The sequence below is a fragment of the Ovis canadensis genome, chromosome 14 (genome assembly GCF_042477335.2).
Source record: "Ovis canadensis isolate MfBH-ARS-UI-01 breed Bighorn chromosome 14, ARS-UI_OviCan_v2, whole genome shotgun sequence".
Taxonomy (NCBI): Eukaryota; Metazoa; Chordata; class Mammalia; order Artiodactyla; family Bovidae; genus Ovis; species Ovis canadensis.
This window is the reverse complement of record NC_091258.1, coordinates 65197785-65215454: the sequence shown is the minus strand read 5'-3', so window position 1 is coordinate 65215454 and position 17670 is coordinate 65197785. Positions and strand designations below refer to the sequence as shown.

Here is a 17670-nt window from a genome sequence, read left to right as displayed (position 1 = left end):
GATACAGCATCCCTGGCGAGTCTGAGCCTGGCGTGGTGTATGGCATGGGTGGGAGACAAAGAGTGAGAGGAAAGGAATCAGAGAGACAGTGGGGGACCATAAGCAGATCCTGGAGAACTGCAGAAGCCACTTTAAGAGGTTGAACTTTAAGAAAATATGAAGCTATAAAAGATTTGGAAGAGAGGAATGGCAGTCTTTCCTAAGCATCCCTCTTGGCTGCTACTTGGAAAATAGACAATAGGAGGGGCAGGGCAACCAGTACAAAGGTGTTAAAGAAGAGAAGTAAAAACACATGGGAGGGCTTCTCTAAGGACCCCCATCTGCCTGGTTCTTACCTGACTTTCCTTCTCTTTGGGTTGCTGTCTTCACCACCCAAAGCCTTTTTTCCTTTTCTAAGTGAAATATATCATGTCTGAAGGGGTGACACCCTGTGAACACGCAGAGTAACATTTTAAATGAACACACACTGTGTGGCTGATTCACGTTGACATGTGGTAGAAACCAGCACAATACTGTAAAGCAATTATCCTTCAATTACAAATGAATAAATTTAAAGTCAGAAAAACAGAAGAGAAAATGAATACACTAACAGTACAATTTACTGGAAATTAAGATTCCTGCATTTAATGTTGGTCAATGAGTCAAAACGAGGGTAATTAAAATATTTTTAAGAAAACATGACCTATTTGAAAAAATATTGGAACTTCTTTGATGGTCTAGCAATTAGGACTCTGAGTTTCTATGCAGGAGGCACGGGTTTGATCTCTGATCAGGGAACTAAGATCCCTCATGGCCCAAGGTGCAGTCACAAAGTTAAAAGGAAAACACACAAAAAAACCCCCAAAATACCAATATTTCAAGACCTGGACACATAAATACAGTAAGTATTACAGAAACCAATTTCTCACCAGTGCCTATTTTAATTAAATCTCCCCTCACTGGTTCTTATATGACTCACACAATTGGCCAGAGTTTTTCCTGCAATGTATTCCATTCTTCCTGACGAATTCTGATATTTTTCTCTCTCATTTTGTTAAAAAGCTTTGGTATAAAAGTCAGGTCCCCAAATGCCATTTCAATACCCCAAAAGCCTTCCACATCTGAGGACACAAAGCCAAACCAGGGAGATGACCTTGTCAGAAAAGGTGCCTGGGACCTCTCTGGTGGTCCAGTGACTAAGACTCTGCACTCCCAATGCAGGGGGCCTGGGTTTGATCCATGGTCAGGGAACTAGATTCCACATACCGCGACTAAGACTTGAAGCAGCCAAGTACATATTTTTTAAAAAAGAAAGGGCGCCTGTCCTCACCCACTGAGACCAGATTCCGGAAGTTCTCCAGCATCACATCCTGGTACAGCTTCTTCTGAGCCGAGTCCAGCAGCCCCAACTCCTCCTCCGTGAAGGTCACAGCCACATCCGTGAAGGTCACTGTCTCCTACAACAAACAATCTCAGCTCAATCTTACAACCAGTGTCCAGTGGAAGAGGGACAAAGCCAAGAAGAAGAGGTGGATGCTGAGAAGATATTCTGGCTCCTGTGGAAATGTGTAGACTTCCCAGTCCCCCTCCTTCTGTCCAACACCATACACTGACTTTCCTCGGCCTCCTCGGAAGTGTGGCTATGGAAAAGAAAGGATGGGTGACATGTGAGTTCAGATTCTGAAGGACTTCAGTCAATCTGTACACTTCCCAGCCCTTCCTCTATCCTGCCAGCGCCACACGCTGATTTTCCTCAGCCTCAGTGGCTTCCTCAGTGATTCTCCTTCCTCAGTGGCAACAGACTGACTGAAGTCCCTCAGAATCTGGACTCACTTCCTACTCACCCTCTCCACCTTCTTGGCACTTTCCCTTTTCAAGTAGCCACTGACTGTAAGATGGACATTACATGTGTCTGGTGTTATACCAACTTTTAAAAAAAATATATTTATTCATTTATTTGGCTGAACCAGGTTTCAGTTGTGACATGCAAATTTTTAGTTGGGGTATGTGAGAGCTAGTTCCCTGACCAGGGATTGAACTCAGGCCCCCTGCATTGGGAGTATGGAATTTTAGCCACTGGACCACCAGGAATTCCCCAAATCTTTTTAACAAACTAAAATCCCACAAACCGTGTGGTGCATCAAAAAAAAAAAAAAGAGAGAGAGAGAGAAAGAAAGAAGAGCTGTGCCATGCTGTTATTTGGATATTCTACCTAAGAAACATCCAACACAACACAGATCAAATGTACTCTTTCTATATTGAATGCATAGTACATCAAGGACAATACCGACATTGTTTTCAGAACTGATTTGAGGGGAAAAGGTATCATGGAAGAAAGCTGTCACTTAAGTGTTGCCTAGAACAGTCAAATTTGTAAACCACTTAAATGTCTACAGGTGGAAAGTAGTCAAAAATAAAAAGGCGCCCCCCCCAAAAAAAAAGGTGTATCAATACAGTGGCAAATGTGAAGTACCCATTTTAAAAAAATATACAATATTAAAGGAACAAAGTCATAATTTAAAGTTAGATATATACCATAAATACAAATACAGTTATAAATGCACATGAGGAAAAGACAAAGAGAAAATAAAAACAGTTAGTTTGCCAGTAGGGAAGTAATGAAATGGGAGAATTATTAATTTCTAGTCATTTTTCTACTCCATAAAATATATAATAATCACATAAAATAAAAACAAACACAAAGAAAACTCAAGAAGGACAATGCAATGTCTCCCGTGTCTCCTGTTCTGCTTGAGTCATCCCGAAACAAACGTGTAACAATCTGAGCAATGAGATGGAACTTTAAAGTGAGAAAGGCAGGTGCTACTCACCTTGAATGTGGTCATGTTCCCTCCTGTGCCTAGGGATGGGCACAGTCCTGAGTTATACAGGTTCTAGGAGGTCAGAACTGTCTGAGGGAGTTCTGAGAGTCTGAGAAGGCAGAAAAAGACACGAAAGAGTAGCTTGGGTCACTGCTCATCCACACAGATGCTTCCTGTGAAAAGAGTGCATGAACGTTCATAGCAGCATTACTCATAATAACCTAGAACTGGAAACAACTGGAATGTTGGCCTATGTGTGAATGAACAAACTGTGGTATATTCATACAATGGAATATTATGCACAAATGAAAATGAATCCAGCACCGATTATGCTACAACATGGGTAAACCCTGCAAATGCTATGGAAAGCAAAAGAAGACAGACACAAAAGACTACATACTGTATGATTCTATTTGTATGAAATGTCTAGAATAGGCAAATCTATGGAGACAGAAAGTATGTTAGCGGTACCCGGGGTTTCTGGGGAGAGAATGGGGGTTAACTAAGGAATCCAACTGCAGAAATGAAAATGTTCCAAATTATTATGGTGATAGTTGTACTGCTGAGCAAAGTTACTAAAAATCATTCATCTGTACACCTGAAATGGGTGAATTCTATGACACACATATTTCAGGCTGGTCAAAGTAAATGTTTCTTAATCTACATGTCATTTAGATTTTTAATATGTATTTATGGCTTGAGTCAATACTAATATTTATATATGAATGAATAAATAAATAAGTAGGGAAGGAGAAGCTTCTCTTTACATTACAATGTAAATTAATAAACATATCTCCCTATTAAAAAACTTTATTAATTAAAAAAGGTTACAATGAAGAAATCTGACAGACATTACCTGAGCCTAGTAAACAAAGCTGAGTTTACTAATATAGGGATATACTGATATCCTCTGGCTCCAGCTATGTTGCAGTGACAAGGACACCTCACCACTTCTGTGGAATCCCTGCCAACAATGCATAATCTGAACTTAAAAATGGAAAACATCAGACGAACCTCAAATGAAGAACTTTCTCCAAAATAACTTGACTCTATACACCCCCCAAAACCTAGCCGGCATATTAAAAAGCAGAGACATTATGCTGCTGACAAAGGTCCGTCTAGTCAAAGCTATGGTTTTTCAAGTAGTCATGTATGGATGTGAGAGTTGGACCATAAAGAAACCTGAGCATCAAAGAATTGATGCTTTTGAACTGTGGTGTTGGAGAAGGCTCTTGAGAGTCTCTTGGACAGCAAGGAGATCAAATCCATCAATCCTAAAGGAAATCAACCCTGAAAATTCATTGGAAGGACTGATGCTGAAGCTGAAGCTCCAATACTTTGGCCACCTGATGCGAAGAGCCGCCTCATTGGAAAAGACCCTGACGCTGGGAAAGATAGAAGGCAGGAGGAGAAAGGGACGACAGAGGATGAGATGGTTGATGGCATCACTGACTTGATGGCATGAGTTTGAGCAAGCTCCAGGAGCTGGTGATGGACAGGGAAGCCTGGCATGCTGTCCATGGGGTCATAAAGTCAGACACGACTGAGCGACTGAACTGAAACTCCTACAAAATATCAAGAACAAAAAAGACAAAGGTTGTAGAATCATTCCACATTAAAGAAGAACATTAAGAAAAGTATGAGAAAAATTCTGTAAAATGTTTATTAACAAAAAATACGACATAAGGCAAAAAATTGGACTTTGAACTGTGGGAAAACCAGTTATGAAGACTCTTAGTTAAAAAAAAATAACAAAATACAAGACTGTGGATTATTTAATAGCACATTATCCAATATGCTATCTGGCATTACTTACTTATGATTAACTTAATAGACACTTGCTAGATAAAACACTATTCTTTAGTATAATATCTAACATTACCAAGTATGTGACGCTAAAATTCTACAATCAGTCTTTCTGAAATCCCTCTTACCAAGACACCTCCTGATTTCATGGTATGTGGGCTTCCTTCACGCAGAAAGTTAAGATAAGCTGTCATTGAATACAAGTAACTTCCTGGTGTTATTTGGATGATGGAGGTACAGAGCAGATGGGCAAAATGTAAACAATTGGTCAATTTGGGTAACAGGTATATGAGAGCTCCTTATACTATTTTTGCAACTTTTCCATAGTTTTAACATTATATAAAGATAAAATAGCCTTAAAAATTAAAAAAACAGTCATAGGAATGGCAATAATGAAAACAGTAAGACTAATTATGAAATTATATGGAAGTTCATTAGTTTATTCTTTCTTATCGGGGTTTGGAAATTCCCATAGTTAAAACACATAAGGGGAAAACCATTGAAAATGGCATGATTAAAAAAAAAATCTGTAAAATGTTTATAGACAAATATACAAAAAGAGCCACTAAGCAAAAACATATTAGAAGCTTAACAGTTGTTATCATTATACTCTGGATTAATGAGTAATCAAGAAATTTTTTCTCTCAAATTTCTTAATTCCTGAATGCTCCACAATAAGAGTCTGTAAGAATAAGAAATATTATTCATAACAAGGGAAACAAAATAGTTGACAATGACTTTAAAAACTCACGGGAAAGTCCAAACCCATCTATTTGATTTAAGGCCCTTCATGATCAATTCCTAACTATGATGCCTGATTCCACCTGGTTCCTAAGCCTTAAGGACTAAAAGACTATGAACTCAAGCTCTGGACTAACTGCCTGAATTTCAACCTCAATTAAGCCCCCTGACTTGGTGGGTGACTATGGGCACATAATTTACAGCACTCTGAGTATCAATCTCATTTTACAGAAGGGGGAAAAAAAGCAACATTTCTGTTCAGAGTCATAGTATGGCACAATGTATTTATTTGTGTAAAGCCCTCATCATTGGCGAAGAAGACAATGGCACCCCACTCCAGTACTCTTGCCTGGAAAATCCCATGGACAGAGGAGCCTGGTAGGCTGCAGTTCATGGGGTCGCAAAGAGTAGGACACAACTGAGCGAGTTCATTTTCATTTTTCACTTTCATGCATTGGAGAAGGAAATGGCAACCCACTCCAGTGTTCTTGCCTGGAGAATGCCAGGGACAGGGGAGCCTGGTGGGCTGCCATCTATGGGGTCTCACAGAGTCGGACACAACTGACATGACTTAGCAGCAGCAGCAGCTCATCATTGGGGCTTCCCTGGTGTCTCAGAGGGTGAACAATCTGCCTGTAATGCAGAAGACCAGAATCGGATCCCTGGGTCAGGAAGATCCCCTGGAGAGAAGAGAAAGGCTACCCATTCCAGTATTCTTGCCTGGAGAATTTCATGGACGGGAGGCCGAAGGGCTGCAGTCCATGGTGTCGCAAAGAGTTGGACAGGACTGAGCAACTAATACTTTCACTCACTGAAGTTAACGGTTAAGGGTTAATTGTTATCAATGCCCATGTCAAATTACACATCGGACACATTCTCTGATTGATGTAACCGTCATTGTAAGAGAAAAATATCAAGTCCTACTCACGTGGAGCTTTGCAGTTAGTAGCCCAGGAGTCACTCCTACCTCCTGTAGTTCTTTTTGAGGTCACGCTGGGGAAAGAAAGAATGCTAGGAAATGCCAGGACAGAGCCCTCATCCTCGTTAAAAGTTAAAGCCTCCCGTCCCTCCGAGCAGTTTGGAACCTTCTCTTCTGAGTCCCAAGGGGTGCAGAATGACCCAGAGTCGCACAGAGATAGAAAGAAGGGTAAGGGTCACTGGAGGTGGATTTCTGATGCTAACCCAGGTACCTGATCATTCTTTGAGAAATTAACAGCAAGGAAAAATCACCATTCACTATTTGCCAGGAATCGGCTAAGACTTTTATTTGTATCACCTCTTTCCAAAACAAAAAGTAATGGGTGGCTCAGGCGATAAAGAATCCTCCTGCAAAGCGGGAGATCTGGGTCCATCCCTGGGTTGGGAAGATCCTCTGGAGGAGGGCATGCTAACAGTATTCTTGCCTGGAGAATCCCATGGACAGAGGAGCCTGGAGGGCTACAGTTCATGGGATGGCAGACACGACTGAGCGACTAAGCACGCACACACACACACACACACACACACACACACACACACACACACGGGAGGCACAGGGAGGGCTACAGTTCATGGGATGGCAGACACGACTGAGCGACTAAGCACACACACACAGCCACACAGACACAGACACAGACACAGACACACACACACACACACACACACACACACACACACACACACGAGGCACAGGGAGATTAACTCCCCACATGAGGAAGTAGAAGCGCGCGTAGAAAGTTGAGAGGAGGAACGGGCTATCCCAAAGCCACGGAAACTCTTACTCTAGGAGATATGCGAGGGGAGCTGGTCCTCTCTCAGAGTCTCCAGAATACCCCAACCGCTCCGCCTAGGGGAACGCACACTAACGCCTTTGCTCCTCCGCACCTGCACTCTCCGCCGAGGATTCTTTTCCCCTAAGTCGATTGCCAGGTAATTGCACATCCCATGCATGGATCCAGGAAATTTGGAAGGACAAGCAAAACGCGGAACTAACAAGCCCGCCCCACGGAAGAGACACCAGCAACCTCACTCTCCCTGAACGGAAGTCCTAGGAGTTCGCGGGGCGTCTAGACTACACTTCCCAGAATTCATCAGATTTCCCCTTCCTGAGCGGCAGTGCAAGTAACTAACAGTGTCAGAACTACACTTCCCCGAATGCCGAGGGACACTAACCAGAATCTCACTTTCCAGGAAGAAGTGTTGAAACTCCGAGGAGCTCCTTGACTACACTTCCCCAAATTCCACAGCGGAAAGAATCCCACAGTCCCGACTCCCGGGGTGCTAATGAGGTTTCCTGCACGGAGTCTGTTACTTTCCTTGACTTCCCCAGTGAAAATATTCCAGAGACAAGACTTTCTGAAATCAAAATGTCTCCCAATTATGGCAGGAGTGTTGTTGGACAAGGAACAAGTAGGGAGATACAATCTACAAGATATTAACTACTTAGGGGACACAAGGTGATTGAATGTAGGCTCATTTTAGTGTAATCTGATGTTACCAGGCTAAAGCTGTGAGGTAAAAGAATAGGCAAAGAGGAATGATTTGGGAGGGGCAATGAGGAAGGAAGAAGGTAGCAGTGCCAACTCCAGACCCTGTGGTACCACTGCTTAGGAAAAACAAGCTTGACAGGGCCAAAATGGAAGCTTGTCCTCATGGAAAAGTGCTCTTCCCTCACCTAAACTTTTCACTGAAGTTGATATGATCCCTACTTTGGATGTGAAAACACCAAATTTCAGAAAGTTAAGAAATTGTCTGCTATCTCAATGCAAGCATCATTGCTGAACAGCTGAGCACCGGAGTCACTGTCCTTTCAAAAGCCTATGATTTAATGCCAGAGCACTGAGGAGGATTCTATTGGTGAGGGAGGATGTTTATATTAATATGAAATGTGCTATTTATTATATTAAATATTGATATTCTCTGGTTAAAATCTTTATTATAGGTAGTAATTTTAAAACCTATGTTCAGTTCAGTTCAGTTGCTCAGTCGTGTCTGACTCTTTGTGACCCCATGAATCACAGCACGCCAGGCCTCCTTGTCCATCACCAACTCCCAGAGTTCACTCAAACTCATGTCCATTGAGTTGGTGATATCATCCAGCCATCTCATCCTCTGTCGTCCCCTTCTCCTCCTGCCCCCAATCCCCCTCAGCATCAGGGTCTTTTCCAATGAGTCAACTCTTCGTGTGAGGAGGCCAAAGTATTGAGGTTTCAGCTTCAGCATCAGTGCCTACAATGAACACCCAGGACTGATCTCCTTTAGAATGGACTGGTTGGATCTCCTTGCAGTCCAAGGGACTCTCAAGAGTCTTCTCCAACACCACAGGTCAAAAGCATCAATTCTTCGGCACTCTGCTTTCTTCACAGTCCAACTCTCACATCCATACATGACCACTGGAAAAACCATAGCCTTGACTAGACGGACCCTTGTTGGCAATGTCTCTGCTTTTAAATATGTTATCTAGGTTGGTCATAACTTTCCTTCCAAGGAGTAAACGTTTTTAAATTTCATGGCTGCAATCACCATCTGCAGTGATTTTGGAGCCCCCCAAAATAAAGTCTGACACTGTTTCCACTGTTTCCCCATCTATTTCCCATGAAGTGATGGGACCAGATGCCATGATCTTCGTTTTCTGAACGTGGAGCTTTAAGCCAACTTTTTCACTCTCCTCTTTCACTTTCATCAAGAGGCTTTTTAGTTCCTCTTCACTTTCTGCCATAAGGGTATTGTCATCTGCATATCTGAGGTTATTGATATTTCTCCCGGCAATCTTGATTCCAGCTTGTGCTTCTTCCAGCCCGGCGTTTCTCATGATTGTACTCTGCATATAAGTTAAATAAGCAGGGTGACAATATACAGCCTTGATGTACTCCTTTTCCTATTTGGAACCAGTCTGTTGTTCCATGTCCAGTTCTAACTGTTGCTTCCTGACTTGCATATAGGTTTCTCAAGAGGCAGGTCAGGTGGTCTGGTATTCCCATCTCTTTCAGAATTTTCCAGTTTATTGTGATCCACACAGTCAAAGGCTTTGGCGTAGTCAATAAAGCAGAAATAGATGTTTTTCTGGAACTCCCTTGCTTTTTCCATGATCCAGCAGATGTTGGCAATTTGATCTCTGGTTCCTCTGCCTTTTCTAAAACCAGCTGGAACATCTGGAAGTTCATGGTTCACGTACTGCTGAAGCCTGGCTTGCAGAATTTTGAGCATTACTTTACTAGCATGTGAGATAAGTGCAATTGTGCGGTAGTTTGAGCATTCTTTGGCATTGCCTTTCTTTGGGATTGGAATGAAAACTGACCTTTTCCAGTCCTGTGGCCACTGTTAAGTTTTCCAAATTTGCTGGCATATTGAGTGCAGCCCTTTCACGGCATCATCTTCCAGGATTTGAAATGGCTCAACTGGAATTTCATCACCTCCACTAGCTTTGTTGGTAGTGATGCTTTCTAAGGCCCACTTGACTTCACATTCCAGGATGTCTGGCTCTAGGTGAGTGATCACACCATCGTGATTATCTGGGTCGTGAAGCTCTTTTTTGTACAGTTCTTCTGTGTATTCTTGCCACCGCTTCTTAATATCTTCTGCTTCTATTAGGTCCATACCATTTCTGTCCTTTATCAAGCCCATCTTTGCATATGTTCCCTTGGTATCTCTAATTTTCTTGAAGAGATCTCTGGTCTTTCCCATTCTGTTCTTTTCCTCTATTTCTTTGCATTGATCACTGAAGAAGGCTTTCTTATCTCTTCTTGCTATTCTCTGGAACTCTGCATTCAGATGCTTATATCTTTCCTTTTCTCCTTTGCTTTTCACCTCTCTTCTTTTCACAGCTATTTGTAAGGCCTCCCCAGACAGCCATTTTGCTTTTTTGCATTTCTTTTCCATGGGGATGGTCTTGATCCCTGTCTCCTGTACAGTGTCATGAACATCATTCCATAGTTCATTGGGCTGTCTATCAGATCTAGGCCCTTAAATCTATTTCTCACCTCCACTGTATAATCATAAGAGATTTGAGTTAGGTCATACCTGAATGGTCTAGTGGTTTTCTCTACTTTCTTCACTTTAAGTTTGAATTTGGCAATAAGGAGTTCATGATCTGAGCCAGTCAGCTCCCTGTCTTGTTTTTGCTGACTGTAGAGAGCATCTCCATGTTTGGCTGCAAAGAATATAATCAATCTGATTTCGGTGTTGACCATCTGGTGATGTCCATGTGTAGAGTCTTCTCTTGTGTTGTTGGAAAAGGGTGTTTGCTATGACCAGTGCGTTCTCTTGGCAAAACTCTATTAGCCTTTGCCCTGCTTCATTCCATATTCCAAGGCCAAATTTGCGTGTTGCCCCAGGTGTTTCTTGACTTCCTACTTTTCCATTCCAGTCCCCTATAATGAAAAGGACATCTTTTTTGGGTGTTAGTTCTAAAAGGTCTTGTAGGTCTTCATAGAACCGTTCAACTTCAGCTTCTTCAGCGTTACTGGTTGGGGCATAGACTTGGATTACCGTGATATTGAATGGTTTGCCTTGGAAACGAGCAGAGATCTCTCTGTTGTTTTTGAGATTGCATCCAAGTACTGCATTTCGGACTCTTTTGTTGACCATGATGGCTACTCCATTTCTTCTGAGGGATTCCTGCCCACAGTAGTAGATATAATGGCCATCTGCATTAGATTCACCCATTCCAGTCCATTTTAGTTTGCTGATTCCTAGAATGTTGACATTCACTCTTGCCATCTCCTGTTTCACCACTTCCAATTTGCCTTGATTCATGGACCTAACATTCCAGGTTCCTATGCAATATTGCTCTTTACAGCATCAGACCTTGCTTCTGTCACCAGTCACATCCACAACTGGGTATTGTTTTTGCTTTGGCTCCATCCCTTCATTCTTTCTGGAGTAATTTTCCACTTATCTCCAGTAGCATATTGGGCATCTACCAACCTGGGAAGTTCCTCTTTCAGTATCCCATCATTTTGCCTTTTCATACTGTTCATGGGGTTCTCAAGGCAAGAATACTGGTTTGCCATTCCCTTCTTCAGTGGACCACATTCTGTCAGACCTCTCCACCATGACCCGCCCATCTTGAGTGGCCCCACACAGCGTGGCTTAGTTTCATTGAGTTAGACAAGGTTGTGGTCCGTGTGATTAGATTGACTAGTTTTCTGTGATTATGGTTTCAGTGTGTCTGCCCTCTGATGCCTCTCGCAACACCTACCATCTTACTTGGGTTTCTCTTACCTTGGATGAGGGCTGTCTCCTCACAGCCCCCCTCCTGACCTTGAACGTGGAGTAGCTCCTCTCAGCCCTCTTATGCCCAAGAAAAACTTAAAAACACTTTAAGGTTGTATTATAGGGACTTCCCTGCTGAGTCACTGGTTAGAATTCCAGGCTTTCACTGCAGTGGCTTGGGGTCAATCCCTGGTTGAGATTAGAGATCCTACAAGTGTGGCAAGTTGAAAAACATACAAAGTTCAAAAGTGTATTATAACCTTCATGGGCCCAAGAGAATACAGTAATTTGGTTGATTCTTTATTGTATGTCTCATATGAGTTTGAATCACCAAAGTCAATGAGTCAGAAACTTTTGCAGTAGTTCAGTGGCTAATATTCCGGCTTCCACTGCAGGGGGGCCTGGGTTTGATCTGTGGTCCAGGAACTAGATCCCAGAAGCCCATAACTAAAGATTCTGCATGCCGCAAGAGCAAGGATCCCACATGCCACCAATAAGACTTGGCACGGCCAAATAAATAAATATTAATTCAAATGGATCAGAGACTAAATGTAAAACCTGAAACTGTGAGAGTAGGAGAAAAAAGTGGGGGCAGAGAAACCTTCGTGACATTAAATTAGGCAGAGTTCTTATATCTGAAACCCAAAGCACAATCACAGAAGACAAAAACTGAACTTCATCAAAAATTTAAAAAACTTAAATGCTCTGCGAAAAATACTAATGGGGCAAAAACAAAAACCACACAGTGTGACTAAATATCTGCAAAACACATAACTGACAAAGGCCAAGTGTCCAGAACATATAAAGAACTCAAAAGCCAAGAACAAGAAAACATGTTCACCAAAGAAAATAGGTCTATGGTTATCAACCATTCATGTATAAAGATGCTCAACTTAGTCATTAGGGAAATGTAAATTAAGACCAACATGAGAAACCACTATAAAACTACTGAAATGCTAAAAACTAAAACCCTGATATGCACTCGTGGTGGAAGTGCAAAATGGCATATCCACTTTAGAAACACCTGTTTTTCACAAAGTTAGACAGACTCTTACAACCCAACAATCCCACTCCTAAGTATTTACCAAAATAAAGAAAACCTGTGTTGATACACAAATATTGTCAGACAGATGTAGTTAATACACCATATAGAAATCATCATACTTGCTTCCTCTGGAGGTGGAACTGACAAGAATGGTACACAAGAAAACATTTAGGTTTAATAGAAATGTGGTATATACTGATTTTGGTGATGACTACACAAGTAGATACATTTGTCAAAATTCATAAAGCTGTAAACTTGAGATTTATGCATGTGCTTGCATGCAAATTACATCTCAATAAGGAACTGTTAGCATACAAAATTGCTGGCCACACACAACCTGGTGATTCTGGACCCACTAATGGGTTATGACCTTCAGTTTGATAAGCACTAGTTCACAAGACCTGCAGGGTTGGGAAGATGACCCCACGTGTCTAATCTAATCCTCCAAGCCTTGGAGAATTCCTCTGTTTACAAGCTTTTAGAAAATTTTAGAGAGGAACTGAATAAAAATTTCAAAAGTGACTGTTCTCCCTTTAACTCATTTAACATTCCTGGACACCTGCAGTGTGGTAGGCATTGAAGAGGCAGAATGGACTTGCTGTAAACAAAGCCCATGCCTTCCGGGAACTTCTGTTCTAGTGGAAGAGATTTGGGCATTTCTGTCTTAGTACTTTTGGTTCCCTCCAGATCGGACCCATCCTTCCCATGCCTCTCATCCATGTAGTTTCTGCTAAATGTCAAGGTTCTGAATGAAGCTCTCTGTCTCCACACTCATGAGGCCTCTCTGCTGTGTGGTCACCCAACCACCATGACAGTTTCCGAGTTCTGGAGGAAATAAATGTTTTGTTTTCTATGACAGGACCATTTCAGCACGCATGTGAGGTATTAACACATGCAATTTCATAGAGATTCTCTGCTGTGTGTATTCTCTGATGAGGCAAAGTCCTTGTCACCCTCATCCCCAGCATGGACTCGCTGATGAATTGTAAGACTGGAGCTCCAACTGAAGCCTTTCCCACACTCTTCACATTTATATGGTTTTTCCCCTGTGTGGACTCTCTGATGGGCCTGGAGGTATGAGCTCCAACTGAAGACCTTACCACACTCCTCACACTTATATGGTTTCTCTCCAGTGTGAACCCTCTGGTGGGCTTGAAGGTATGATCTCTGTCTGAAGCGCTTACCACACACATCACATCGGTACGGTTTCTCTCCTGTGTGTACTCCACGATGAGCCAGAAAATTTGAGGCCCGACAGAAGCCTTTCCCACATTCCTCACACTGGTAGGGTTTCTCTCCAGTATGGCACCTCTGATGGGCCTGCAGCTGTGAGCCCACACTGAAGCCTTTCCCACACTCTGCACACTGATACGGTTTCTCACCAGTGTGGACTCTCTGATGCACTTGAAGGCTTGAGAACTGACTGAAGGCCTTCCCACATTTTTCACATTTATAGGGCTTCTCTCCTGTGTGGATTCGACAATGAACGTTAAGATCTGAACTCCGGCTGAAGCCCTTCCCACATGTACCACATTTGTATGGCTTTTCTCCAGTGTGGCTTCTCTGATGGGCCAGAAGATTCGAGGCCTGACTGAAACCTTTCCCACACTCCTCACATTTATATGGTTTCTCTCCTGTATGAACTCTAAAATGAATGTTAAAATCTGAGCTACGACTAAAGCCCTTTCCGCATGCATCGCACTGATAGGGTTTCTCACCACTATGGCCTCTCTGATGGTCCAGAAGATTTGAGGCCCGGCAGAAGCCCTTCCCACACTCTTCACACTTGTAAGGTTTCTCTCCTGTGTGGCTTATCTGATGGGCTTGAAGGTGGGAACCCACACTGAAGCCTTTCCCACACTCCTCACACTTATATGGTTTCTCACCTGTGTGGATTCTACAATGGATGTTCAGGTGTGAGCTATAACTGAAGCCCCTGCCACACGCATCACATTTGTAAGGTTTCTCCCCAGTGTGGATTCGCTGATGAGCTTGCAGGCGTGAATGCCAACTGAAGCCCTTCCCACACTCTTCACATTGATAAGGTTTCTTTTCCGTGTGAACTCTCTGATGGACATGGAGATAGGAGCGCTTACTGTAGCCCAGCCCACATTCCTCACATTTATAGGGTTTCTCCAATGGGTGGGCTATTAGAGGAGCCTGAAAATGTGAGCTTTTTCTGATGTTCCTCTTACACTCCTCTAATCTGTGTGGATTCTCTCCAGCAGGGACTCTTTGATGTTGATGAAGATATGACCTCTGACTAAAACCTTTATGTGACGTATCATGATTGTTCAGTTTTGCTCTACTGTGGACTCTCTGATGGGCTTGAAGACTTGAAAACCGACGGAAGGTGTTTTCACATTTTTCACATTTATAGGGCTTCTCTCCTGTGGAGGCTGTCTGGTTCATTTGAAGGTGAGAGCCCCATATGAAACCCTTCCCACACTCCACCCCTTTATAAGGTTTTCCTCCAGTGTAGTCTCTGCGCTGAACTTGAAGATGTGAACTCTGACTGAAGTCTTTACTGAATTCATCTTTATAGAGTGTGTCACTTTGTTTTTCCAATTGAGAGCCAATTCCTTGAATAATTCCCACGGAATCTCGATACCTGGTTAATTCTTCTGTAACCTGTAGCCAGATTTTTGAGCAGAAAAATTCTTCGTGTGGCAGATACCTTAATCCAGCTTCTTGAAGAGTCTCTATGCCATTTAGATTCTGATTTCCTAAGAGGATAAAGAAAATTAAAAGATGGGGCATATGAGTGCTTTGCTCAGAAATGCCAAGGTTATCAACTTAGGCCCACACCCTAAGGCCTTATGGGGACATGAAAAACTTCTATTTTCCTTCAGCATCATGTATCATTTGCATACCTCCAGACACCAAGAGGTGTTCCGCCAGGCTCCCTTTCACTACACATTCGTGGGATCCATTTAGAATCATAATAAGTTTCATAGGTGAAATATAAATTAGAGATCTAGTAGCTATACAGCAAGAAAAATACCTCCTAGGGAATGTTTACCAAGATGAGGCTGCATGTTACTCAAAGCCTTACTTTCCCTACTGCAACAAGTGTTTAATGAACAGCTTTCACATAATTGCACATCTGATCGAAATGCTCAAAAGCTCATGTAAGACCCTTACTAACAGATTATCAGAAGACATTCCCAAGCAGTGTTGAAAACTTTTGCTTTATTAGAAGTTTACTCCACCGGAAGGAGCTTTGGAGGCCCTGGTAGGTTGGAAAGATAGATGTTTAGGAGAAAATAATATATTACCTAAGGGCCTAAAGTTCAGAGTATAAGCAGAGAGACTGGTCTTTTGTCTCCTGCTGGGAAATATCCTTCAGGAAGACAATATGCAGAGAAGTTTACTATAATAACATACACTATTCTAAAACTTCACATCAATAAAATTCCTACAACTTCCATGGGGGGAAAAAAAAGACTGAAAAATTAAAAGATAACCTAATCTTTAAAACAGAGTAAGACCTTGCAAGGAGTAAATAAATAGGGTGGAATACAGATTTTAAAAGTCAGTATGGGACAGGAAGAGTTACATTCTCCTTGGAACTCTGTTTCACCAATTAGTCATATAGCTTGCTACTAACTTCTTTAGAGGTGTCTTTTCAAATAACGCCTTATCGGTGATGCCTCTTTTATTACCAAACAATATCATATACTAAATTCTCCCTTTATTCCACATTCCTGGAAATCTCCATTAGCCTTACATTGTCTTGTTTTTACGTAAGCACATATTCCCATCTGACATACTATATACATAGTATAGGGCACAAAAAGTCCTTGATCTTTTTCATTTTATGTCTTCTCCTGCTTGAATGTAACACCCACAGGGACAAGTATTCTGTACTGTTCGCATGCTTATCACCACTCCCAGAACTCTGTCTGATATGGTCAGGGTTTCAGAAGTACATGCTGGATGGATAAATAAATCCTAGTTTGATGTCTCTGTGACAGTTTGAGCCATGTTACAAAAGTAAAAGAGCTTTTGCAAGTAACTTACTCATCACAGGAAAGGAAGTGGAAACAGCTGGGAAGCTGAAAGGCTTCACTAGATGCAGGGCTAACCTAAGTGAATGCTGCTGACAGAAAACCACGATAATCACAAAATCAGGGAATTTCCTGGTGGTCTAATTGTTAGGACACTGCGCTCTCATTGCCAAGGGCCCAGGTTGGATCCTTGGTCAGGGAACTAAGATCCCAGAAGCCACACAGTGTGAAAAAGAAAAAAAAAATCTTGGCAATAATCACTCGGAAGGCAAAAAAAAAGCATAGGGCATAAAGATGGCCATGGGGCATACAGATGGACTGTTTCTGAAATTCTTATACCCTTTTCCTGTATGGGTAAAGATTTTCCTTTTTCATTTAGGAGTCAATATTTAGACCCTTATGTTACCCCTGCCCTGTGAAAAAGTTGTTTCTAAAAAGTAGACTATAAAACTGATGGGCATAGGGGACATCACAAGCCACTTTCTAGACTGGGATTTTATTCTGAATGAGAGATCTGAGCAGAGAAATGACAATGTTTGGATTTAAAAGAATCACTTGGAGTGGAGAATTGATTGTGAAAAAGCAAAGCAGAAGAGAGAGCATTACAAAGACTGTGGCAGTAATCCAGACTACTGACTTGGACCAGAGCCACAGCTGGAGAGGCGACGAGGAGGAGGACAGACTCAGAGTCATAGGACTCTCACCCGAGGAACAACAGCTCTGGGCTGCTGTCTTTATCATTTGCAGCTTTTCTTCTCTCTCTAATTGGGATGGAACATCTGGTGTGAAGGATTGATGCCCTGCAAAAAGGCAAGGACAAACATTTAAAATGAATGTATTAGAAGCCCAAATTATGAAAAATTGTGGTTTACACTGTATCAACACTGACATCAAAATCAGTCTTTTCCAAGCTTTCAATTTTGACCCATTGGCAGAAATATATTTTATGCAAAACCGAGGATGTATAGTCATTGCTGTTGTTGTTTAGTTGCTAAGTCATATCCAACTCTTGAGATCGCATAGACTGTAGCCCACCAGGTTCCTCTGTCCATGGGACTGTCCAGGCAAGAATACT

General features: G+C 42.1%; 2 protein-coding genes across 12 annotated transcripts in view; both read right to left on the bottom strand.

Moving 5' to 3' along the window:
• LOC138418969 (zinc finger protein 234) overlaps nucleotides 1-7395 on the bottom strand; it is a 29792-nt gene extending 22397 nt beyond the window's left edge. The window contains exons 1-6 of one of the 11 annotated variants that reach the window (XM_069551025.1): nucleotides 7212-7375; nucleotides 6277-6341; nucleotides 4255-4366; nucleotides 2811-2974; nucleotides 1310-1436; nucleotides 336-428 (exon numbers count right to left, since the gene is read on the bottom strand). In XM_069551025.1, coding sequence (XP_069407126.1) covers nucleotides 336-428; nucleotides 1310-1436; nucleotides 2811-2825 — 235 coding nt within the window. In that variant the 5' untranslated portion in view covers nucleotides 2826-2974; nucleotides 4255-4366; nucleotides 6277-6341; nucleotides 7212-7375. Of the gene's footprint in view, nucleotides 1-335; nucleotides 429-1309; nucleotides 1437-2810; nucleotides 2975-3657; nucleotides 4367-6276; nucleotides 6342-7108 lie in introns of all 11 variants that reach the window. The other 10 variants (XM_069551015.1, XM_069551021.1, XM_069551020.1 and 7 more) reach the window with 10 other exon arrangements.
• A 5343-nt stretch (nucleotides 7396-12738) lies between these two features.
• Nucleotides 12739-17670, bottom strand: part of LOC138419547 (zinc finger protein 45-like) — a 65155-nt gene continuing 60223 nt past the window's right edge. Inside the window, 2 exon segments of the mRNA XM_069552421.1 lie at nucleotides 12739-15311; nucleotides 17300-17395. Coding sequence (XP_069408522.1) covers nucleotides 13486-15311; nucleotides 17300-17395 — 1922 coding nt within the window. The 3' untranslated portion in view covers nucleotides 12739-13485.